The sequence below is a fragment of the Labeo rohita genome, chromosome 16 (assembly GCF_022985175.1).
Source record: "Labeo rohita strain BAU-BD-2019 chromosome 16, IGBB_LRoh.1.0, whole genome shotgun sequence".
NCBI lineage: Eukaryota > Metazoa > Chordata > Actinopteri > Cypriniformes > Cyprinidae > Labeo > Labeo rohita.
In genome coordinates, this window is record NC_066884.1 from 31032012 (window position 1) to 31057846 (window position 25835).

The 25835-nt window shown below is 36.5% G+C and overlaps 1 protein-coding gene across 1 annotated transcript in view; it reads left to right on the top strand.

Annotated features, from left to right (window-relative positions):
- LOC127177872 (F-actin-uncapping protein LRRC16A) overlaps positions 1-25835 on the top strand; it is a 426319-nt gene that overhangs the window by 215348 nt on the left and 185136 nt on the right. The window contains exons 13-16 of the mRNA XM_051130392.1: positions 18923-19026; positions 22916-22993; positions 23315-23391; positions 25314-25418. Coding sequence (XP_050986349.1) covers positions 18923-19026; positions 22916-22993; positions 23315-23391; positions 25314-25418 — 364 coding nt within the window. The remainder of the gene's footprint in view (positions 1-18922; positions 19027-22915; positions 22994-23314; positions 23392-25313; positions 25419-25835) is intronic.

Consider the following 25835-nt stretch of genomic DNA (forward strand, 5'->3'; position numbering starts at 1 on the left):
TTATTCTGGGGGGTTTTGTCTCTCTATTTTGCCTTTATACGGATGATTACAAGCATTCTTTGTATAGCAGCAGAATGCTTTCATGCTTACAGGCAGCATGCATATTTTAGCTGTTTCGTTATCTCCTACCAGCTTTGTTTGGGGGTTATTTTGTATGCTATTGTGAAGCAGCAGTATGTCTTAAATACTCACAGCACCGTATCGCCATATGCTTTGGCAGTAGTAAGTTCCTGTACTTGCTTGCAGCAGTAGCAGCAATAATCTACAACTACAGCAATAACCAACAGCAGCAGCAATTCAGCAGCAACGTAGCAGATCTATTCTGCCAAGACCAAATACATTAACATTGTCATATCCATTACCATGATAAAATCTTCTGAGAGTTGTCATGGAAGAACTAAAGTTTATTTTAAAGTATTACCTATTAGTCTGAGATGACGGGGCTTCGCAGATGATCTCATAATGAAGTTCCTCTGTCAGTTTGCGTTCAGAGTAGAGTAAATGAGGACCACAGAAATGTGCACAGCTTAAAATATGCAGTTTGTTGTAGAGAACAGTAGCTCACATTTAGGTGTTTCTTTTTACAAAGGACACATCTATTTAGCAGATCGAACACTATACCTTTGTTAATATGATGCTTTTAACATGTTTAGAAGTTTCCAACCTATTAATCCAATACCCGGTGGTCTGGTTTTATTTGTATATGCGACAGATTCAGTGCTAAGTCTTAAGTTTCAAGTGGGATATCCAATATTTTTTAAACACTGATTGAGGTTTGTTTCACTATTTTCAAATTCAACACTACTTCAGACGTGCACATTTTACTATTATGTCCTTATGTCATAAACATAATTGTGGGTGGGACTGACTGAAATTTACCAATCATCATACTGACAAGCGTATATGCTCCTATAGGAAGAGGGAAAATTAATAAACTGCTTAACCATGGAAACTCACGTTAAATATATTTTAAAGTGTGAATTTGTAAGTAGTCGTGAACTAAATATAGGCAACTTGTAATTGAGAAACAAAATTATTCAGATTGTTTTGATATTCAAATCTTTAATTTACTATTTATTTATACATTCAAGTATTGAGCTCAGAGTAATAAATGATCTCTGCCTTAAACATACTCATGTCTGCTGGTCTGGAGAGGTCCATGCTCCTGCCTGAAGTGCATATAGGCACTGTCTGTAGCACATATGGGTTTAAACAGAAAGCCTCAAAGCCTGGGTGCAGAGTCAGGCACTGCACATCAAGTGTGGGGGTGACATTCTCCACTAAGGCCCAGTATGTATTTAACTTCCTGCAGCACTGACTTTCCTCAGCTATGACCATGGCCTCACATTTCCCACACAAGCACATATGAAACAAAAACGTGTTTATCTCCCTGTTACGGCCAGAGTGTTTATTTTGCATTTGTCCACTAGGTGGTGTTGTGCTGTGGTTTTGTCTTTTCTAGAGCGAGAGTTGGGGACAGGTGTGGAGTGTTACCTGTGATTGGCGTTTAGGCTAAAAAGAGGAGATTCAGCGAGCAGTGGTGGCTGTGGACTTTGGTGCCGTTCGTCTTCCCTCTCCAGTCCCGGATTGTTTTCTTTTGTTGTTTGTTTTTCCCTTATTCATACTTAATTTTTGTATTAATTTGATCTATTTTTGATTAAATGTTCAGTTGTTGAATTTAGTTTCATGTGTGGCCTCCCCTTATTTGTAATGTTACTTCACCCAGAGCCAGGTGGTTGTAACATTATGGGGGCTTGTCTGTAAGTTCAGTAAGTTTGGTAAGATAATTTGGTTAACAAGATAATTGAATGAGTTTGATTAATATTTGTTACATACTTTTTTTGGATTGTTTTGGGGAGTGTTTGCGTAAATGCTACACTTGAATTTGATGTGAATAATTTTGGCTGGGACTGGAGAGGAAGAAATTGTCCTGCAGTCAAAGTATTAAGGCTTTGGCGGTGGACTAAGCCTTTTTGTACATTACCAGAGGTAAGCGCTTTAATTGCCAAGAAGTGTTAGTGAGACGGGTTAGACCATCAGAGCCATGTACATCCCCGTGTTAGGCTGTAGAGCGATAACGCTGTTTTTTGTTTTAGTTTTTTGTTTTTGGTACGTCGGACGCGGGTAGACGGATTAGCCGTTGAGCTGCATGTGGGAGTACCGAAGACTAGGGTTGAGTTATTTAGTTAATGTCCTAGATAGATATGGGATGGCTCTTAAGTTCTTCTGGCATTATAGTGCTGTTTATTTGGTTTTGGTTTGTTTAATTTGTTTTCCTCTGGTCTGTGCAATTAGAGCGATTTGGCAAAAAAAAACTGCAATTTCATTTATTTTGGCTTTGAAAAGCGAAATAAGTAAACTACATTGAATACCAAAGATGGACAAATTACAAGACTTTTTGGCTGCTCCTACTGTAGAAGGACTGAATGAGCTTACAAAAGAGCAATTGTGTAAAGTGGTTGAGCATTTTAACTTTGAGGTAGCGGTAACTAAAAGCACAAAATTAAAAGCCTTGCGTGATCTTGTAAAAGAGAAATTAGTAGAGAGAATGATTTTAACTGTAGACACACAATCTGAAGAAGTGTTGTCACCTGAAGTACTTCAGCGCCGCTTGGTATGACGGGGGTACAGACCGGGTTTTGAGCAACAATTAGAACTCTTGAATTTGCAAAGTAAGGAACGCGAATTAGATAGACAGCTCGAATTAGATAAAATGCCAGTTCAAGAAAGAGAGCGTGAACGGCAATTTGAGAAGTTTAAGAGTGAACAAAGAATTCAAGAAGCTAAGTTAGCTCAGGAGGCAGAACGTTTGAAACTAGTTGCCAAAGGGAAAATAGGTAGCATAAGTATTGATTCCTCTGGTGAGCAGTTGGTCACGAATACAGCTTTAAATATTACAAATATGACCAAGTTGTTGCCTAAATTTAATAAGAAAAATTTAGACACTTTCTTTTCTTTGTTTGAAAGTGTTGCTGAAGATCGGGGTTGGAACGATGCAGAACGTACTCTTTTATTACAAAGTGTTCTGGAGGGTAAAGCTCAAGATGTATTTATTTCACTCTCACCAGTAGATTGAAGGGATTATAAAATCGTGAAAGACGCAATTTTAAAAGCTTATGAACTTGTCCCTGAAGCTTGCCATCGCCGATTTAGGGGTTGGAAAATGGGAGAAAGACAAACTCGTGGAAGTTGCGCGAGAGCTTGCAAGTCATTTTAATCGTTGGCGCACTTCCTTAGGAGTAAATTCTTTTGATAGTTTTTGTGACCTGGTGATTTTGGAACAGTTTAAAAATATTATTCCCGAACGGACTGCGACTTACATAAATGAACAAAAGGTGAAAACAGCGGCTGAAGCGGCAGTTTTAGCGGACGAGTTTGTGTTGATTCACAAAAATTCCATTGGTTATCAAAAAGAGCGCAATTATGACAATTTAGATCGATCAATGTCAAATGTTGTGTGTGGGCCTAAAAAAGTTGATCCAAACTCCTCTTGTAGGTATTGCCTGGAAAAGGGCCACTGGAAAAAAGAATGCCCAGTGTTGAGAGGTAAGTTTAAGTCTTCTACTAAAGCGGTCGGACTTGCGTCAGTTTATTCTTGTAACGAACGATCGTGTTTTGGGGAAATTTCTGTTGGAAAACAAAATGCAGATGAGTATGTGGGGAATCAGACAGATTATGGTCCTTTTATTACAACGGGATTTGTTTCCTTGGTTAACTGTCCTGGTAAAGTATCTGTCAAAATTTTGCGCGACACGGGGTCTTCAGAATCCTTTATTTTAGACTCAGAATTAAAATTATTTTCTGAATCTAGTACTGGGAACAGTGTTCTGAACTAAGGAATTGGGTTAAAAAATATTTTCTGCTCCTTTACACAAAATTCAGTTGGAGAAGTTGAGATTGCGTTACGACCTTTGTTACCTGTGGAAGGTGTAGATTTGATTTTGGGAAATAATTTGGCTGGAAACCACGTGTGGCGTGCTGTGACACCCCCTATTGTGAAAGAAACTCCAACTTTGTCTGCTGAACCTGATATGAGTGCCAAAGATTTCCCTGGTGTTTTCGTCTCTTGCGCTGTAACTCGAGAGATAAGTGCCAAAATAAGGGTGATCCGAGATAAAGATGAATTAGAAAACCTTTCTTTTGATCCGTTAGCCAACTTGTCTTTGCTTCCTCTTTCGATTTCCCGTGATGAGCTAATTAAGGCTCAAGGAAAAGATGCCGGATTAACCACTTTCTTTGCGGCTGTTCAGTCTAATGATGACATTGAAAATGCAGCTTCTGGTTATTTTATAAAAGATGGCGTTTTGGTTCGTAAGTGGACACCGTGTAGTGATCGTGCTTTGGGTGAACCCATATTTCAGATCGTTATTCCAGAGGGATTACGCAATATGGTGCTAAAAACAGCACATGGCGATGTAGCTGGACACTTAGGGGTTAAAAAAACCTACCACAGCGTAATGCGCTTTTTTTTGGCCTTGACTGAAAAGAGATGTGGCGAGTTTTATTAAGACATGCCACACATGCCAAATGGTAGGCAAACCTACCTGTATCCCATCCCTGTCGTGAGCACTTCTTTTGAGTATTTAACTGCTGATTGTGTGGGCCCGCTAAATCCGTCTAAAGCTGGTTCTACCTGTCTATTAGCAGTAATGTGTCAGACGACTCATTACCCCGCTGCTTCTCCTTTACGAAACATCACCACTAGGGCAGTTGTGAAAGCGCTGTCTAAGTTTATTTCAGTGTTTGGTATTCCAAAGGTTATCCAAACTGATAGAGGAACTAATTTCACGTCCCGCATGTTTGCTCAGGTGTTACAACAATTGCGTGTGATCCATCATAAGAGTACTTCATATCATCCGGAAAGCCAGGGAAGTCTTGAACGTTTTCACCAAACATTAAAGCAGTTGTTGAAAGCATTCTGCAATGAATTAAATAAGGATTGGGAAGAATTACTCCCATGGTTGATGTTGGCAGCACGCGAAGTTCTTCAGGAGAGTCTAGGTTTTAGCCCTAATGATTTGGTGTTTGGTCACAAAGTAAGAGGTCCGCTGGCACTTTTGATGAACGGTGCTATTGAAACTGAAACACCAGTTAATCTTTTGGACTATGTAAATGGTTTTCGACGTCGGTTATATTTGGCATGTAAACTAGCCCGTGAAAACCTAGGTAAAGCCCAGTTAAAAATGAAGACCTGGATTGATCGTCGGTCTGAGCGTCGCGAATTTAGTCCCGGAGATCAAGTTTTAATGTTGCTACCGGTTACCGGATCGTCTTTTTTTAGCGAGATTTACTGGACCTTACAGTGTTCTTAAATGGGTATCAGATCAAAATTATATCGTTTCGACTCCAGATAGGAGGAAATCTACCCAACTTTGTCACGTGAATTTGTTAAAACCTTATTTTTGTCGTGCACATGAGAATGCTGTCTCTGGTACTGAAATCAAACCAGTGGCTTTGGTTACAGAGGTGACTACTTTCTCTTCGGGTACAGCTACAGATCGTACTGAAGAGGAGAAAGTTCGATCTGACTGTATTATTCAACCTTGACTTCTTAATTCAGAGCAACTGACTAAGTTGGATGTTATGTTGGCACATTTGATTAAACAAGACTGTCAACAACTGATTGATTTGATAACTGAGTTTCCTTCACTTTTTCATATACTCCTTCGTGCACTGATTTGATACATCATGATATCGATGTTGGAAATTCTTTGCCAGTTCAACAGAGGTTTTATCGTGTCTCTCCTGATAAGCAGAAAATTTTGGAGGCTGAGGTTAAGTGTTTGTTAAATGCTGGCCTTGCGAAGCCATCTTATTATTAAGTTTGTAACCAAGATTGATCTTTTGAAGGATTATTATTAAGTTCCCTTAACTCCCCGAGCACAAGTTTTTTCTGCATTTATTACTCCATCTGGGCTGTACTCTTATAACGTAATGAGCTTCGGGTTACGAAATGCTCCAGCTACCTTCCAGCGCCTGATGAATCGAGTGGTCGCAGGGCTGGAAGGGTGTGCCGTGTATTTAGATGATGTTGTGGTGTATAGTCAAACGTGGGATGAACACCTTCGTCGTTTGCGTGCTTTGTTTGTTCGTCTTACCGAAGCCGAGTTAACCATTAATCTAGCGAGGTGCGAGTCCGTAAAAGCTACTGTAACTTACCTGGGAAAAGTAGTGGGACAGGGGGAGGTGCGTCTGATACGGGAAAAGGTGCGCGCTGTTGATAGATTCCCCGCTCCTAGTACTAAAAAGGAGCTGATGAGATTTTTGGGGATGATTGGATATTATCGCAGTTTTTGCGCAAATTTTTCAACTGTAGTGGCTCCGCTAACCGATTTGTTGAAGACCAAACGAAAGTTTGAGTGGACTTTAAACTGCAAGCGGGCATTTGATAATGTGAAACTTCTGTTGAGTACTGTCCCTGTTTTAGTTGCGCCTCGGTGGGATCGAGCGTTCCAGATCCAAGTCGATGCAAGTCGAATGGGTGCAGGAGCTGTGTTATTACAAAAAGATGACGATGGAGTTGACCGGCCAGTTAGTTTCTTTTCGAAGAAATTTAATTTGTATGAACTTAATTATTCTACAATTGAGAAAGAAACATTGGCTTTGGTGTGGGCTTTGCAGCACTTCAATGTGTATATAGGAGGTGGTTCAATGCCTGTAGTTGTGTTTTCAGATCACAATCCGCTTACGTTTTTACAATCGTTGCGAAGCCCTAACCAGCGACTTATTCATTGGGCTCTCTTGTTACAGCCATACAGTTTAGATATTCGCCATATTCGAGGGCGGGATAATGTTATGGCGGATGCTTTGTCTCGTTCTCCTGTTGATGAATAAAATCTGTTGTTAAAGATAATTTGCCCTTTCTTTTAGTTTTGGTGTTTTCAAGGCGCCTGAAGATACTGAAAATGGAGTTTGGGTAGGTGATGAGAGGAGAGGGGGGTAAGTGACATTTGTATGGGAGCCCTCAAATTTGTACTGCCATTGTAAACATGTTTGATTGTGTATGTAATATTTGTGTTTTTGTTTAGTTTTTTTGTTTATTATTATTATTATTATTATTATTATATGTGTTTGCAGAGTTCCCTTTTTTGGGACCTGTTTTAAGAGCGGAGGTGTTACGGCCAGAGTGTTTATTAGCATTTGTCCACTAGGTGGTGTTGTGCCGTGGTTTCATCTTGTCTAGAGCGAGAGTTGGGGACAGGTGTGGAGTGTTACCTGTGATTGGCGTTAAAAAGAGGAGATTCAGCGAGCAGTGGTGGCTGTGGACTTTGGTGCCGTTCGTCTTCCCTCTCCAGTCCCAGATTGTTTTCTTTTGTTGTTTGTTTTTCCCTTATTCATACTTAATTTTTAACTCCCCTGTCTGTAAAAAATAAAAAGTTGAGTTAACTTAAAAAATTAAGTTAATCTGCTGCACAGCAATTTTGAGTTTACTCAACTTTAAAGGAGGGAAGTTGTGCCAACTCATATATAAAAGTTCAGTGAACTTCAGTTAAGTTGAGTGAACTACCAGTCAGAGTTGGCACAACTTAGTTCTTGAAGTTCAGTAAACTCAAAAATGCTTTGCAGCAGATTAACTTAAATTGTTAAGTTGAGTCAACTTGAAATATTAAGGTAACCAGCTGCAAAGCTTTTTTGAGTTTACTGAACTTCAAGAACTAAGTTGTGCCAGTAATTTTTTGCTTGAAGTTCAGTAACCTCAAAAAAAGCTTTGCAGCCGGTTGCTTTAGTATTTTAAGCCAACTCAACTGCATTTTTTACTATTTAAATGTATAACTTTAAATCTTACATCCAGACTCTAAGCCACATTGTATGCTCCTCCACATCCTTTAAGAATACAAATGCATGCAGTATGAACAATACTGTAAATATAACACAAACAAGATTTTGTCATCATTACAGAAAGTATTTATTGGCATTCTGCAAAATGAACACAATTTAGCTTTTCTCCACTCAAACTATGATGTAACTAGGATGTGACTATTTACAATAAAAACACTCTTAAACAAAAAACACACACTTAAAAATTATTTTTTTAAGTGCCAGAAAAATGTAACATTAAAAATATTAAAATTCTGCAGCCTTAAGTAAAGTTTTAAATCAAAAGTCACAAAAAAAAACTTTTATATAATTTAAAGGAAGCTAAACTTTACCGTCATTTTAAACGTTCATCTTGCTCCATCTATTATTTTGGCGCATCCATAATGCAACAAACACACTGGATCAAGAAGCAAAATATTTCAACTATTAACACAACACTTAAAGGAATAATTCAACCAAAATTATTCTGAAAATTTATCATTTACTCACTCCCATGTTGTTCTAAACCGTTGTTCACACTCAACACAAATTAAAATATTTTAATGAAATTTGAGAGACTTCTGTATTGAAAGGCTGTTCACCCAAAACTTCAAAGCGTTCATAAAGAGATCATAAATAATTAAATAAATATATAAGTTAATATGAATTGAGCAGTTTAAGTCTCCTGAAGAGACGCAATTGTAGGGATGCATGAAATAGGATTTAGAAAATAGTACATTTGAAAATAGTTTATTTTCATTAATATTAGTATATTTATACCTTTGATACTAGTTTTACTTATTAATATTATTTACATATATTATCTATTAACATTTTTGTTTTTCCTATAATGTATTTTAGCCTGTATTAGGGTTTTACACACTCACACAAAAACTAAACAAAACAGCATGTAGTTTCAGTTAGGTACTTTATTTTTTTTAATTGACATGAACTTGAAGCAAAAATGAAAATGCTCTAAAAACAGTTATTGGCTAAATACAAATAATAAATGACAGTTGACAATGAACATGAAAAAAATACATCAGAAAGTAAAAATAGAAATAGAAAATAAATGACAAAATTTCCAGGAATAATGTATCTTCAGGATCCTCTGTGATGCCTTTAAGCCCATCAATGTGGTGTGATTGAGTGGCAGTTTCTCTGCAGATGATGAGGTTGTGAATATGATGCATCTGAAATACACAGTTGAGTTTACAGTTAAAGAGTGTCCATGTGTTTATGTAAAAACAATTATGCTTATGAAGGCCATAAGCAAAAATTGACATATAAGCAGTATGCCCTTCAAAATATTTAAAAAAAAAGAAAAAGTGATTTAAAGTGGGATCTTAGGATAGTTTTATATAGCTTTAACACTTAAGCATAGACTCAAGTAATAATTTTAAGAAAAATCTAACAATGAATAAACTCATTACCTCTATTACTTAGTGGAGAAGAGAGTATCCTTAACCGAACAGAGCTGGTCACACAAAAAAAAAACCAAAAAAAAAGAAAAAGACATTATTGGCAATGGGAAACAAGTTACAATATGAAAGTTAACATTTTATAGACATTGTAAGAAAGAACTTCACCTGTTGAAACTGTGTTGATAGTCTGTGTAGCTGGATAGTTGATGTCCAGAAAATGAGTAATGAGGTGTTTTGACAGTTACTTTTTTTTTTTTTTTTTTTTTTTTTTTTTTTTTAAAAAGCCAGGAAAAAAAAAAAAAAAACCTAAACTCGGTTCTAAATAGACCTTTAAAGAACCATCTTTTTAGAGTGTACTTATAATGCAGTGCTAATTGACATAGCTTTTAAGCTATCACTGTATAGAAAACTAAAATATAATACAATTTCTGTTTTTTTTTTTTTAATACATGTTATATAAGGCTCAAACTCACAGCACTTGCAGAGATGGAGCAGCATTTAGTGTGAAATGCGTGATGTGTAATGTGATCACGTCTCTTCAGAAGACTTTGTTTAAACCATTCGATTCTTATGTATTTGTTTTACAATCTCTTTATGAACATTTTGAAGCATCAGAATTTTAGGTGAATAGTTTTTCAGTGAATGGACAGAAATATCTCAGGTTTCATTAAAAATATCTTCATTTGTGTATTAAAGATGAACAAATGTCTTATGGGTTTGGATCGACATGGCTGTGAGTAAATGATGACAGAATTTTCATTTTTTTGGATGATCTAAATTAAGCCAAAGAGGACAGCAACAGCAGTGGTAAGGCCATGTATATATTCCAACACAATCTGCGTCTCTAGTACTACATCCTAGGCACCTTTAGGTTTGAGTGGATGACAACATCATCTTCCAGTAATAGTTAAGATGCTCATCTTCATCCCCTTGGTGTGGACATCCTCTGGCTTTGTGTCCTGCTAAAAAAAAAAAAAAATAAAAAAAAAAAAAAAATTATATTTCCTACTAAATATTGACATTAAATGTTTAAAACATAACAAAAATAATAATAATAAAATCTGGATAAGGACTAGTTTTTACCAGTACAGAAATAAGTCAGAAATAATACAAAAAATACATGTATAAAAAAATACTGCATATCTTCACTGTATGGAATAAACTGACTCTTATTGAAGCTGCTAAATTTGTTCAGTCAAGAGGAGTGAGTGTTGTCTTTATTTTTTTTTTTATTTATTTATTTATTTTTTTTTTTTTTTTTTTGTAACATTAACGGAACAAATATCAGCAGGTTTATGAGGCTAACGTTAATGCACGGATCAAATTTACTGACACACAGGCGATTTTATCTCAGACGTTGACTCTCATTTCAGACTTACAAGTGATTGTTTATGTAAATAATCACATTTTGGTATCGCGGAAAAAAAAAAAAACAAAACAACAACAACAACTGTGTGCCAGATAAACTAGTAAGTTACATCGCCTAGCACAACGAAATACAACACATAATTAACCTCTATCTGGTTAATTATATACTCTTTAATCGACATTTGAACTGTATATATAAAAATATATCTGTATACATACCTTGCAAATGCTAACGTTAACTGATTGTGCTTGGAAAAACAAAGCTAGCTAACTAGTTAGCCGCCAGACTTCATTCAACAATGTTTATTCTTTCTTTAAAGAACATTTACAAACCTAACTGTGTAGTTTATCTGGCTTACTTTCTATATTAAATCTGGGCAGAAAGAACTTACCTTAAAAGAAGACATCCACTCCCTTTGCCATCGTTGTTTATGTTTGAAGCAGTAAACTCCGTGTATAGTTCAGCGACGGCACTTTGCGCATGCGCAATAATGTCAAGTTGACCGCTCAAATGAAGAAATAAAAATACTGAGTTTGCTCAACTTTATTTGTGTTCATTGAGAAAAATATAGTAAACATTGAGTTAACTTGTTTTTATGTGTAAACTCAACATTTTGCTTAAAAATGTGTCCACTTGACTTAAATTTTTAAACTGAGTGAACAATTTGCAAGTTGGAGTTTTTACAGTGTAGCTGACCTATGCTAACTTTGCTATGGCGTGAATGCATATCCTTAGCTAACGTCAACAAGACACCTGCCCTGTTCTCCTCACACCAAAACACAATTTGTCTCCTCTGACCATTGTTCTGTCTAATCCTGGCCTGTCCCTGCTCTCTCGGCCGCATAGCAGGCTTCAACATTTAAAATTTCCTCCGCGTCCGAACACATCTTGCCCTCTCATTACGTCACTTCCAGTTTTGGTGGTTTTCAGATTCGGAAGTACAGTTCTCTCACAAAAACGACTCGAGAAGCCTTAGTGTATTTTAAAGCATATTTTAAAGAAAATGTAGTTCCTGCATTATTTTTCTGTACATCTTTAATCTGCAATATGCACTTTTTTTTATTAATATGCATACAAAGAATACACGAAGTACACATACAGATTAACACAGCCAAGACGACACAAAACAAGCTGATCACAAAAAACACAGAACTCACATTTATATATAGGAGTGAAGTATTGTGGATGTTGAGAGTATTCATTTCTTTAAGCGATTTTTCCCTTTCCTTCTTCTTCCCCTACCCCTCTCCCTTAATAATAATAATAATAATAATAATAATAATAATAAGGATTTCCAAGTATATCCACATATAAATCCTTCACCCAACAGCCAACACAGATGCCTAACACACACCTGCCTGAAGAATAAGATTCTTTCCCTTCCCTCCCTTTCACTCTCCCCTCTTCCCCTCTTTTTTTTCCCATATTTTTTCATTTCTTTTTCCTCCCCCCTCTCCCTCCACCCTCAGAATCCATCAAGGGAACAAAAAACAAAAAAAACTCTCAAGGCAGGTGTATCTCCCCAGTACTTGTGTGGATGAGGACCATCAGAAGGATTGGCCAGCCCAGGGCAGCCCTATCCTCCACCAGTAATATTTACTATTTAATATTTACTACCCCTGTTAACCTTCAAGACAATGGAGAGAAGAAGGGAGGAAGAAGAGAAAGAAAAAGAAACTGAGAGAAAAGATTTTTGATAATTCTGTAAACGGTATAAAGGTATTATTCATGTAGAGGGGATGTAAATACAGGATACCCTTTTCAATCCAGTCTTTATTAACTAGTGGGAGTTTATTGATGGTGAAGTCTGGATTATTCCATATTGGTGAGTATGTATGTATGTATGTAGTGAAAGGGGATTCCCAGTTATTTTATTAGTTTTTCCACCAAATTTAAAAAATTGTGTTTACTGATGGTGTTGCTGAATTGTGGCAGGTCTGATATTGAAATTTCCTTGAATGCAGATATGTTTAAGTAGTCATTAATGCGTTTGATGATTTCTGTCAGAGATTTCTCTGGGTTTTGTATATAAAGTAGAATGTCATCTGCATATAATGATATTTTATGGTCAGTATTGTCACATCTATATCCTACAATATTGTCAGTTTGTCTGATGGCTGCTGCTAAGGGTTCTATAAATAGTGCAAAGAGTAGTGGAGATAGAGGGCATCCTTGTCTAGTCCCTCGTTGTAGTAGAAACGGTGGTGATATGACATCGTTTGTAATAACTGATGCTGACAGTGTGTTGTATAATAACTTAATCCAGTTTATGAAAAAATTCCCAAATCCATATTTTTCCAATGTTGCATATAGAAAGTCCCAGTTTACCTTGTCAGAAGCCTTTTCAGCATCAAGTGAGAGAATAACTGTATTTGTTTTTTGTTTAGTGGAGTTATGTATTATGTTGAATAATCTACGAGTATTATTGGAGGAGTGCCATCCTTTGACAAAGCCTGTTTGGTCTGGATGAATAAGTGTTGGCATGACTGATTCTAGACGTGTTGCTAAGGCTTTACTGATTATTTTCATATTTATAAGTGACAGTGGGTGATAACTGGAGCATAGAGATGGATCTTTATTTGGTTTTAGCAATACTGTAATTAGTGCTGTGTTCATATGTTGTGGTATAGCAGATTGATGCTTTATGTCTTCTGTCGTTCTATGAAATAATGGTGAAATTGTTGACCAAAAGTGTTTATAGAATTCTGATGGGTAACCGTCTAGGCCTGGGGTTTATTGTTTGATAATGAAAAAAGTGCTTTCCTGTGTAACTCTATTGTTAATGGTTCTTCTATTGTTTGTATTTGTATGGGATTTAATGTTGGTAATCTGGTACTTTTTAAGAATAAGTCAGTTTTTCTTTTGCATATTACTGTATAATGATTTATAAAAAGTCCTAAATGTTTTATTTTTTTCTTGTGGATTATGTATTATTTTATTTTCTAAATGGTTATTTTATAATGGTGGTTATCAGTGTTTTCTGTTTATTTTAAGTAGATTAGCAAGATATTTCCCAGATTTATCATTATGTTCAAAGTGTAAGGATTTCAATCATTGTTTTTGGAATTGTACTTTTTTTAAGAGTAATTTCTTCCAATTTATTTTTACATTTATTCATTTAATTTAAGGTCTGTACACTAGGGTTTTTGGAGTATATGTTATTTAATATTTTTAAGTTATTTTCTAACTCTTCTTCTTGCTTCTGATTTGTCTTATGTTTATATGTGGAATATGATATTATTTTTCCTCTTAAAACAACTTTTGCGGTTTCCCAAAATGTCGATGCAGATATGCCTGGTGTATCATTTATTTCTAAGAATGATGTCCATTCCCTTTTTAAAGTACTCATTGAATTCTTTGTCTTGAAGCAAGGATATATTCCTTCTCCATCTTTGTTTGATTTTTGCAAGATTTTTATTGCTAAGCATAAGCATGATTGGTGCATGGTCTGAAATAATAATTAGGGCCCGTGCACTGCAGAGTGAGAACCCTATTGGAATTGCTCTGTTTCTTCTTCTTGTTCTTCTTCTTGTTCTTCTTCTTGTTCTTCTTCTTCTCCAAAGTGAATTGCATTTTTTGTGGGCCTAAACATGCTCGAAAACTCATAAAACTTTGCACACGTGTCAGACCTGGCGATAATTTACGTCTGATACAGGTTTCAGAAGTAGTTGTGGCAAAATGGCTCAATAGCGCCACCTACGGAGTGCGCCTCGAGCTACGTTTCACGTACATGTCCGAAACTCGGTACACGTGTAACACACCAATACCTACAAAAAAGTCTCCTAGCGCAACATCCGAAACCCAACAGGAAGTCCGTTATATTGAATTTCCTGTACAATTTTTGTGCGTTTTTTTTTTATTTTTTATTTTTTTTTTTTGCCATTTTCAGGCCTCATACTTTAACGAACTCCTCCTACAGTTGCAATCCGATCATTTTCAGACTTGCTGAGTGTTATCATAAGGCCTTTGCGATGCTAAATTGTGAAGATCTTGAGTTTTTGCGAAGATCTGCCCCAAACCCACACCTGTTCAATAAGAGTCCTGACTTGAACACATGTGAAGGCCAGTATTCTGTTGCAATCATAGTGCCACCTGCTGGCAACATGAAATGGCTTGTTTTACACTTACTTAAACATGCAATGTCCGATCTGCTCCAAACCACTTGTTCGGTAAGAGTGCTGACCTCAATACATGTAAAGGCCAATATTCGGTTATGATGATAGTGCCACCTGTGTATTGTTTTACACTAACTCAAACATGCAATGTCCAACATGTTTTACATTTACATTAATGACTGACATATTCTTCCTATATTTACTATATTAAAAGCATACTGCCCACCATTCTGTTTTCCTAAAGCCACCGGTCGGCGGTGAGCCCGGGTGCGAGGGCCCTTTCATCGCTGCTTGCAGCTTTAATTGGGTTTATTTTTGTGTCTATTAGGTCTTGAATAATGGAGTTGCTTACTAGAAAGAAATCTATGCATGAGTATGATTTATGTACCGGTGAAAAGTGTAATCTCTTGCTATGGGATTGTTTAGTCTCCAGCTATCGCTAAGTCCGAGTTCAGTCATGTACTGTTTTATTGTGTCTGTGGAGCACCATGTTTTAGTGTGATTTGTATTATTTGATTTATCTAAAGAGGGATTAAGGACTGTATTAAAATCACCTCCAATAATGATTTTAGACTGTGGTAATGTGGATATTATTGAGAGAACTTTTTTGGAATATTTCATCGTTGTCTGTGTTGGGCCCATAAATGTTAGCAATATTCATTTTTGTATTGTTTATAGATGCATTTATAATAATATAACGTCCCTCTGGGTCTGATATTTCTGTGTTGTTTGAAATCAATATATTTTTGTTGATTAATATAGCTACTCCTTTTTTTTTTTTTTTTTTTTTTTTAATTGTATGAAGCACTGTAAATATGGGTGTATTGTGTAGTTTAAAGATTCTTCATTTCCGATTCATGTAAGTGTGTTTCCTGTAACATGCATTATCAGCTTTTAATTTTTTAAGGTGATTCAGTATCTTATTTCTTTTAATTGGTGAATTGATGTCCCTCACATTCCAGCTAACAAACTTTATATGTGACATGAATAAACCAAGGTAACATGTATATAATCATGCATATGCATACACAAAAGTCTTGCACCCTATATACATCATATGAACATATATACTTCCTCTCACAATCGACTAGTCTGATTTGTAATTGTTGTACTTTCACTCCTCATTTATACTCAAAACGTAAGAAGGACAGAGTTTTGATTTTCATTACACAGTACAAACATAACATGTGCGACAATAGTGACTTGACTTTCATAATGTCTGTTTTTGGTATGACGGACATTTCTTTTTCTTTTCATTGTTTTGGCTGGCGATTTGACGAGGGTTTTTTGTTTGTTTGTTTGTTTGTTTTTACATCCAGGTAGTGTCAGTGTCTCCATATAACTGTCCATTTATATACAGTTTATCTATGACAAGTGATACTCATTTTCCTTTGTCTCTATGTCTTTTCATAATTGGTCGGGGTCGTTTGGTACCTGCTATCTGGTTGTTTTGGTGGCCGAGACGGTGGACAGGATGAAAGGTGATCTTCTGTAATGTATTTTTCGGAATCTTCAGATTTGTGTGCATAAATTCTTTTATTGCGTCTTCTGGGTTGTTTTGTGTTTGTTCAGGAGTTCCTGAGAAAATTAGGTTGTCTCGCATGCTACGAAACTGAAGATCATGGACAGTTTCTTTTAGAAGTTTGTTTTCCTTTGTGACTTTATCCATTTGTGTTGTGATAGTTGTTATCTTGATTTGCAGTCCATTGTTCTCATTTTGCAAGGATGAAATTTGTGTTTGGCTGAATTCCAAACTTTTAAGTCTTTTATGTCTTGGTGTAGAAGTTCGAGTATTGCCAGTTTGTTATTGATTTGATTCTAGCACACATACCTCTATGTTTGTTGTGCTGTCCTCTGATTCCGTGGAGTCTTCCCAGCGCGGTTGATCAGTTTTGATCAGGTTGATCAGATTAATCAGCACTGATAGTCGATTGTTAAAACAATTGGTTATTCGCAAAAATCTACACAGATTTTCTGAGTTGCATTCGTTATTGATCATAATTCTCGGATTCTCAGGAATTCCTGAACAAACACAAAACAACCCAGAAGACGACGCAATAAAAGAATTTATGCACACAAATCTGAAGATCCCAAAAGAAACATTAGAGAAGATCACCTTTCATTGCGTCCACCGTCTCAGTCACCAAAACAACCAGATAGCAGGTACCAAATGACCCCGACCAATAGTGGCAAAATTTAAACACTACAAACACAAAGAATTAGTTAAAAGTAAAGGCAAAGAGTTATGTGGAACGCACTATGGAATTAACGATTAATTTCCACAAGAAATACAGGAAAGGCGGAAAAGACTTATACCAATTATGAAAAGACATAGAGAGGAAGGAAAACAAGTATCACTTGTCGTAGATAAACTGTATATAAATGGACAGTTATATAGAGACACTGACACTACCTGGATGTAAAAAAAAAACAAACAAAAAAAATCCCTTGTCAAATTGCAAGCCAAAAGCAACGAAAAGAAAAAGACATGTCCGTCATACCAAAAACATAGACATTATGAAAGTCAAGTCACTATTGTTGCACGTGTTATGTTTGTTTTGTGTAATGAAAATCAAAACTCTATCCTTCTTACGTTTTGAGTATAAATTTTTTTTTTTTTTTTTTTTTTTTTTTTTTTTAAATATCAAACTGTGACCATTTGATGTGTTCTAGATACCTGATCCCTTTCCTTAACAAACGCACATAAGTTAATAATGGGGTGGGCAATCTGACAATTTATATTGTGATTGATCTTGAAGATGATCAAGTTTGCGATGTCAAGTTTTATAGCTTTGATTTTGATTTTGGGTTCCAATTATTATGAAAACAAGATAATAAAAATAAAATGATTGTTGTTCCACATGCCTTTAAAGAGGTGTGCCATGCTTTATTTTTTAAGAGTTGCAAGTGCATTAAACTGCAAACAAAACTGTTTCCCAATCGCTTTTTGTGTGCAGTGTAAATTTTCACTGTTATTGGGATATCAACGCTCAAGCCCACAAATAAAGCTTGCAACAGTGCACTGCAGAAGTAATAATTATGAATGCTTCAGGGAAAAAAACTGCAAGAAGACTGCCTTAACATCATATTTTCATATGCATTTTCAGCTGCAGTAAAGAAGTCTGGAAAATATTTGTTTTCAATTTAAATTGATTTCTTTAAAATAGAAATAGCTTTCTATAGATATATTTTTTCATGTCTGTGAAACAAACATGGAGTTTCGGTTTCACAGAGACCTAGACAACAGAAACCGCACAGTTTGCTTTCATTGTTTTACAAAAGCACAATGTTTTGTTGTTATTTTGAGTGCACATAAGTTAAAGTAAACCTTTCAGAGATACAAAAGATGTAGTATTCTTATCTGTATGACCAAAAATAATGGACTGTTTTGAGTTAAATGCAAATGATCGCACTGGCACCTCCAAGGTAACTGCCATGCAGTGATCACGCTACTATTCAGCTTCCATACTCCGGACAAGCACATCAATAGCGCATATTTTCCTAGGTTAATATTTCATTCCCATTTTTCTATCATGCACAGTTATATGCAATATATAGAAATATAAAATATATACAAATGGGATGTTACTGAGGTATTCCATGCAACAGCCATTTGTTGCCATAGCAAGTAATCGCCTCAAAACATTTTATTTTTCATGGGACATTCACACCTTTGTGCCACTGTGCTCTCCCCTTTTGGTCATTCATGTCAAACTGGATTTGTTGCTTTGAAACTAAACCCACCCCAAACCAAGAAGCTATTAGGCCACTGAGCACACTGAGACTTTCCTCAAAAAAAGTTCTTTCATTGGTAAAATTAAAATTTATCCCACCCAAACAGTGACTTTACTATATCCCTCCCAAAAAGCCTTGTAGGTGAGTGATTTGACTTGCTCCAGGCCAGATGTGCAGATAGCCTCAACACATGCAGGACATGCACAGAGCCAAATTAATGAATAAGATGATAGGTAGATAGGCATCAAAGCTAAAACTCATATTTTACTAATTGTCATTTGGGTGGATAGATGGGCCTGATTGTGTATTGGATGTGTTTGTGTTGCATCATTTTGCATTTTTGCTGTCAATGTGAACATACAAATTACTTATCGCTGGAAATCTGAAGTTTCATCAGATAAATATCAATGTCCCACATCTTCCATCTGTGATCACACAGTGCTATAACATTGACATCCTTTGTCTTCCTGCTGTGATTGTAGGGGTGAACAGCCTTGCTCAATCACTGATTGCGAACCAGGTCATTACAAACACTCTCACCCACCTTGACCTCTCAGGAAATGTGCTGCGGGGGGAAGACCTAACAGTGAGTACTACCTTTACACATCTGGTATACTTCACATTTTGTTACTGAAAGAATAATTTTATAACGTAAAAAATTAATTTTAATTAATTAATTTTAAATTGGTTCAACATTGTCAGTGGGCCAGCATCCCTGGGCCCTAGCAACCATAGAGTAAAATAAACAAGCTATATCTCTGTATTAGAACAACACTGAGACATGTGGGTGGGCTCTTTTGACTCAGGCTGTCAACAGTGTTTAGATATTTTATTTGGACTATTTTTTTAAATGCAGCCTCTAAATAATGGAAGCTCCTGAGGTGGCCATTATGTCTGTATTTGAGGAGTTCAGATGCAAAAGCCTCTAAGTCCATCTGACATTTTTCTTTAAAATAAGCATTTTTATCAGGTTCCTATGTATAGGTTTTCTAAGTATCTGAGTACTATAAGTATCAGTACTTCTGATTGGGCTGAGGCTGGGATTTAGCGAGTTGTAAGTAAAAGTACTTGATGGACATATACTATGTGTATGCATTCACTCAGTATCATTATCTCATTTTTGACCAAGCTGGCTTTTAGAGGGTTTTGCATCTGAACATTTAAAACATTATTTAGGTTTGAGAGTAGGGTCTTATGATTGCAGCTTGCAGTTCATTTAAAGATGGTCTGAATTCAGTACTTTTAGTTTTTTGGGGATAGGGAAATGGGAATGAAGGTGAGTTTTTTTGACTTGAGCCAGTAAACACATCTAGCAACCACCACAAACATACAAGTAACCACATATCAATATGCTAAAACACACTCAGAACCATCTTAAAACTGCATAGTAATACCCTGGCGACTACTTGTGCAACCCCAGCATTCAAATTTTCTTTAAAATGCAAAAAGTCTTATTAACTTGTAGGGCTTGCACAGACTGGTCGATTAGTCGACTAGTCAAATTTAATGCTCTGCCATGATGCTTTAAGCTTGACGTTGACTAGTCACTGGTCTTATAGAGCGCGCTAAAGGATAAGAAATCCTAAGGAAGTCCACACTGAAGCTCCGTTTACAAACAGTTAAAATTACAAATTTACAAAATTCATACTCCAAAAGCACTCCACAAGACATGTAATTACACCATCTCTATGTTCGAAATTGAGCAGGAGAATGCATATTTTAAACAGCTTATAGAGGGTATACACATGACATCACCATCAGCTGGAGTGAGTACGGCTCCGCCCGCTGAGTGGCAAAAAGACTGAGTGGCAGCATTGACAGAACACACAAAACACATCTAAAACGAGAAAGACTATGCGATTGGCTGTACAAAGAGATTTGACAAGAAACCTGAGGTATATTTTTACAGACTGCTGAAAGCTACAGAAAAGAGAAGCAAATAGGATTCCTACAATTTACAGAAACAAATTTTACAGTAAAATCATAGCATATATATTATAATATATTATAATATATCATATTTACAATTCATCGGTTAAAATTTACTGTCTCAAATTATAACTGAATTTTTTTTAAATAAACACTGACAAAAACAATATAAGTTTTTGGGCTGAACGATTTGATGAGATATATATATATATATATATATACAGTGGGTACGGAAAGTATTCAGACCCGCTTAAATTTTTCACTCTTTGTTATATTGCAGCCATTTGCTAAAATCATTCACAGTTCATTTTTTTTCCTCATTAATGCACATACAGCACTGCATGTTGACAGAAAAACACGGAATTGTTGACATTTTTGCAGATTTATTAAAAAAGAAAAACTGAAATATCACATGGTCCTAAGTATTCAGACCCTTTGCTCAGTATTTAATAGAAGCACCCTTTTGTTCTAATACAGCCATGAGTCTTTTTGGGAAAGATGCAACAAGTTTTTCATACCTGGATTTGGGGATCCTCTGCCATTCCTCCTTGCAGATCCTCTCCAGTTCTGTCAGGTTGGATAGTAAACGTTGGTGGACAGCCATTTTTAGGTCTCTCCAGAGATGCTCAATTGGGAAAAACACCCCCACAGCATGATGCTGCCACCACCATGCTTCACTGTTGGGACTGTATTGGACAGGTGATGAGCAGTGCCTGGTTTTTTCCACACATACCGCTTAGAATTAAGGCCAAAAAGTTCTATCTTGGTCCCATCAGACCAGAGAATCTTATTTCTCACCATCTTGGAGTCCTTCAGGTGGGCTTTCATGTGTCTAGCACTGAGGAGAGGCTTCCGTCGGGCCACTCTGCCATAAAGCCCCGACTGGTGGAGGGCTGCAGTGATGGTTGACTTTCTACAGCTTTCTCCCATCTCCCGACTGCATCTCTGGAGCTCAGCCACAGTGATCTTTGGGTTCTTCTTTACCTCTCTCATCAAGGCTCTTCTCCCCCGACAGCTCAGTTTGGCCGGACGGCCAGCTCTAGGAAGGGTTCTGGTCGTCCCAAACGTCTTCCATTTAAGGATTACGGAGGCCACTGTGCTCTTAGGAACCTTAAGTGCAGCAGAATTTTTTTTGTAACCTTGGCCAGATCTGTGCCTTGCCACAATTCTGTCTCTGAGCTCTTCAGGCAGTTCCTTTGACCTCATGACCTCATCTCATTTGCTCTTGACATGCACTGTGAGCTGTAAGGTCTTATATAGACAGGTGTGTGGCTTTCCTAATCAAGTCCAATCAGTATAATCAAACACAGCTGGACTCAAATGAAGGTGTAGAACCATCTCAAGGATGATCAGAAGAAATGGACAGCACCTGAGTTAAATATATGAGTGTCACAGCAAAGGGTCTGAATACTTAGGACCGTGTGGGATTTCAATTTTTCATTTTTAATAAATCTGCAAAAATGTCAACAATTCTGTGTTTTTCTGTCAATATGGGGTGCTGTGTGTACATTAATGAGGGGAAAAAATGAACTTGAATGATTTTAGTAAATGGCTGCAATATAACAAAGAGTGAAAAATTTAAGGGGGTCTGAATACTTTCCGTACCCACTGTATATATAACATTAATACAAGTGATCACCCGGATTTAGACCAACCTATATTGTAATTACAAAATGGGTTTTATGGCAAATTTGCTTTATTTCTTTCCCCGGAATCAAAATCAGTCACACATAAATGTCAGGAAACACGATTCCTGGCTGCATATCAATAACCATGGACCACTGGATATTTGGTAAGTTGTATGCAACACTGTCGATTTCAACAACCTTTAGTTTAAACTGATTATCATTTGTTCACCTCGCGTTTTAGCAGTTTCCCTATTTAATCCATTGATGCTGCAGGCTCTTTTGCCACTCAGTCCGGCTGAGGTGGTATGTTCTGGCGGGAAAGTGACGTCAGTTAATACCCTCTATTGTACAGGTAAGTTGTTCACTGTTCTGATGTAATGCACTGTTGCATTCTAAGTAACGCACACACATATTCTACAGACAGTAGCTCATACATCACGCGCAGATTGCACACGCACAGAATCATTCAGGAACGTGAAAATGTATTGTCAATATTGCTCTGTAATTTCTCAATAATATAGCTTAGAAACTGAAAAGTTTGAACATATATCTTTTTAGTTACTAAAAAACTACTTTACTGAGCTACTTTATTTGTGTCTGATTTAGAACAAGCAAAAATCTGTGAGAAATATAACAACCCAAAGGCAAAATAACACCTGTTAGAAAATAATCTGTTAGCTATGTGGGTACTGCTGTGTCATATCATGCAATAGCTGTGCATAAAGTCTTTGAGTCTCAGCTCAACGTTCAGGCTTATTTGTTCATTAATGACATTATCAGAAACTAGTCAATGTTGACCCGAATTTCATTCATTTCATAAATGGCGTCTTTAAAAAATATGAAGTCGTTCAACCCCTATTACCTTGTATTCTTTAACATTTAATGTGTCTGCCAATTCTGTTTACCCTGTTTCTTAAGAGTTTCTACAATTTCCTTGGGCACCCCAACAGCCTGCACTCCCTGGACCTGTCCAACACAGACTGCTCCCTTGACTTAGTGAGTACCACTTTTAATATTGACTGGGTTCTTAAAGTTCTTAGGCCAAGTACCAACAGAACGTTTCTGATTATAAAAACGTGACTTATGTTTCAGAAAATATTTTCATCGCAATATTTTCATTGCTGTGTCATCATAGATTTATGTATAACTAGTGGTTCCCTACATTATTACACAAAAACGTCTTGTGGTTTATATTGGCAAGTACCAAAAATGTAAGTATCAGTATTGAACTTGTTTTGAAAAAAGTGGTACTGGTGCATGCCTATTAAATTGTTGACTTGAATTTGATTACTTATGTCCATATATGTGATGTGTTAGGTATGTTCTGCACTGCTCAGAGGGTCTGTCCAGCACCTCACTGTCCTTAACGTGTCAAAAAGTGTATTTGCACTCAGGTAAACGCCAAAGGAATCTTTCACTATTTGTCAGTTTACTGGAATTGCTGTACTGCTCACAACATATTTATTCTTGTCATCTATTGTTGTCTTCTTTGTATTAGCAGTTCATGTACTTCACAACAGAGCTTAGACGGTGTACTCAAATTATAATATTACTGGCCAAGAAGAACAGCAGAAAGCAGTTTTCTTGCATAGATGTTAACAACAAATGGACCATTGTTCACAGGACTTTAAACTACCAGACTTCAGTGCTAGAAGTTAGCGTCAAAAATGAACTCTTTTAAAGGGGTCATATGATGTTGCTAAAAAGAATGTTATTTTGTGTATTAAGTGTAATGCAGTGTTTACATGGTTTGAGGTAAAAAAAAAAATAATAATAATAAAAAAAAAACATTTTCCACATACTGTACAAATCACATTGTTGCTCTTCCTGCCCTGCCTTTCTAAAACGCGTTGATTTTTTACAAAGCTCATCATTCTGAAAAGTGTGGTGTGCTCTGAATAGCCACCTATCCAATGCATTGTGATTGGCCGCATACCTCAAGCGTGTGACGGAAATGTTATGCCCCTTACCATGTTGTGATGCCGTGTCGGGACAAGACAAAAAAAAAAAAAAACATTATAAATGAGGCATTTGTTGGATCCAGTGGGGACATAATTACTGATTATAATGACTCATACTGTCTTTTAACACGTTGCATTGTGTCGCACCCCATAAACATAACACCATGTCTGTACTTGTGATCGTAGAAACAAAAAAACAACAAGCACTACTCTACACTGCTTAAAACTTACGTTTGAAAACGTACTTCTGTGCTCAGAAGCGCCAGACTATCCTTGCAAAGATTGCCCCACTTTATAGTGTGCGCAGTCGGCATTGTAGGCCACTCTCCCAGGTTCAGGAAACAGTCCTCCGTAAAATGCACTGCACACACTTGAATATTTGCATTGTACTTTTCTGGAACAGTGTTGTAAATATAACTTAACCACTGATTTCTAGTTGTGTACTCATTTGGAGGGCTAAACTAAGTACTTTCGCTTTCGCAACGAAACACATAGTATCTCCACAACATGGCGGTAGCTGCAAAAATACTACAGCGAGAATAAAAGTTATGCATATACATTTTGGCAGTGTTATGCAAATCTTCCCACACAGTGACGTAGATTTGTGGGGACGTGTTTGAATGAGCAGTTTTAGGAAGGTGTGGCTAAGTCTTAAGTTTTATGAAGAATATCTCTTTGGATTTGAGACTTTAATCTTTGCAACTTTACAGATGTTATATATGCATGAACAGCTTGTAACACAAAGGAAAACATGAAATTGCATCATATGACCCCTTTAATGAAGGCTCAGTTTCTGGCAGTTATTTACACCACCAGTCAAAAGTTTGGAGTCAACTTCTTAATAATTTTTTCATTTCATTGTTTTCAGCATTGTATATTAGTACTGAAGACATTAAAATTATGGCAGAACAAATGTGGAATTATGTAGTCAACAAAAAGGTATTAAAAAAAAACAGAATATGTTTTATATTTTCATTTCTTCAAAGTATCCACCTTTTGCTTTGATGACATCTTGGCATTCTCTCAGTCAGTCTCATGAGGTAGTCACCTAGAATGGTTTTCAAAAAATCTTGAAGGAGTTCCCAGAGGTGTTGAGTACTTGTTGGCTGCTTTTCCAGTACTATTAAGTCCAACTCATCCAAAACTCTCTTAATTAGATTTAGATCAGTTGGTTGTTGATCAGTTGATCAGTAGACACACTCCTTTGATACCATCAGGCTGAGCTTGACCTCTCACCTGACCTCCTCATTATCTCACACAGCCAGTTCTTATCCATGTGTGTGGTTCTGTCCTGTGTGCTTTACTGAACTTCTGTGTGTGTGTGTGTGTGTGTGTGTTTTTTTTTTTATCAACAGGAAAGGTAAAGATGCACCGCCTGCTTTTAAAAACTTCTTCAGTAGTGCAATGGTTCTCAGCTCCATCAACATATCAGGAACTAAATTACCCCCAGAAGCCTTAAAGTAAGACACACATTGGAAAAACCACCTATCTCTCATTATGATTTACTGACAACACTTCCGGGTTGTTCAGACACCAGAAAAAAAATGTTTTAAATTTGTGCTTTAAGTTGAGCTGAAAATGATCACAAAAGTACTGATGAAGCCTATTTCGGCAAATTTGGTAATTTGATAATATTTTATCAATCACTTCATATGTATTTTCGGAACACTTTAGAATAGAGAACACATATTTACTAGTAACAAAGAGTTTTCCCTCAGCAAACTCCTAATTTGCTGATTATTAAGAGTTAGTAAGTTTAGGTATGGGGTAGAATTAAGGGATCTAAAATCTTGTTAAAAGTCTTGCAGAATAATTAATTAATTTATAAGTACTACTATACATCCAATAGGCTAGTAATATTCATGCTAATAAGCAAC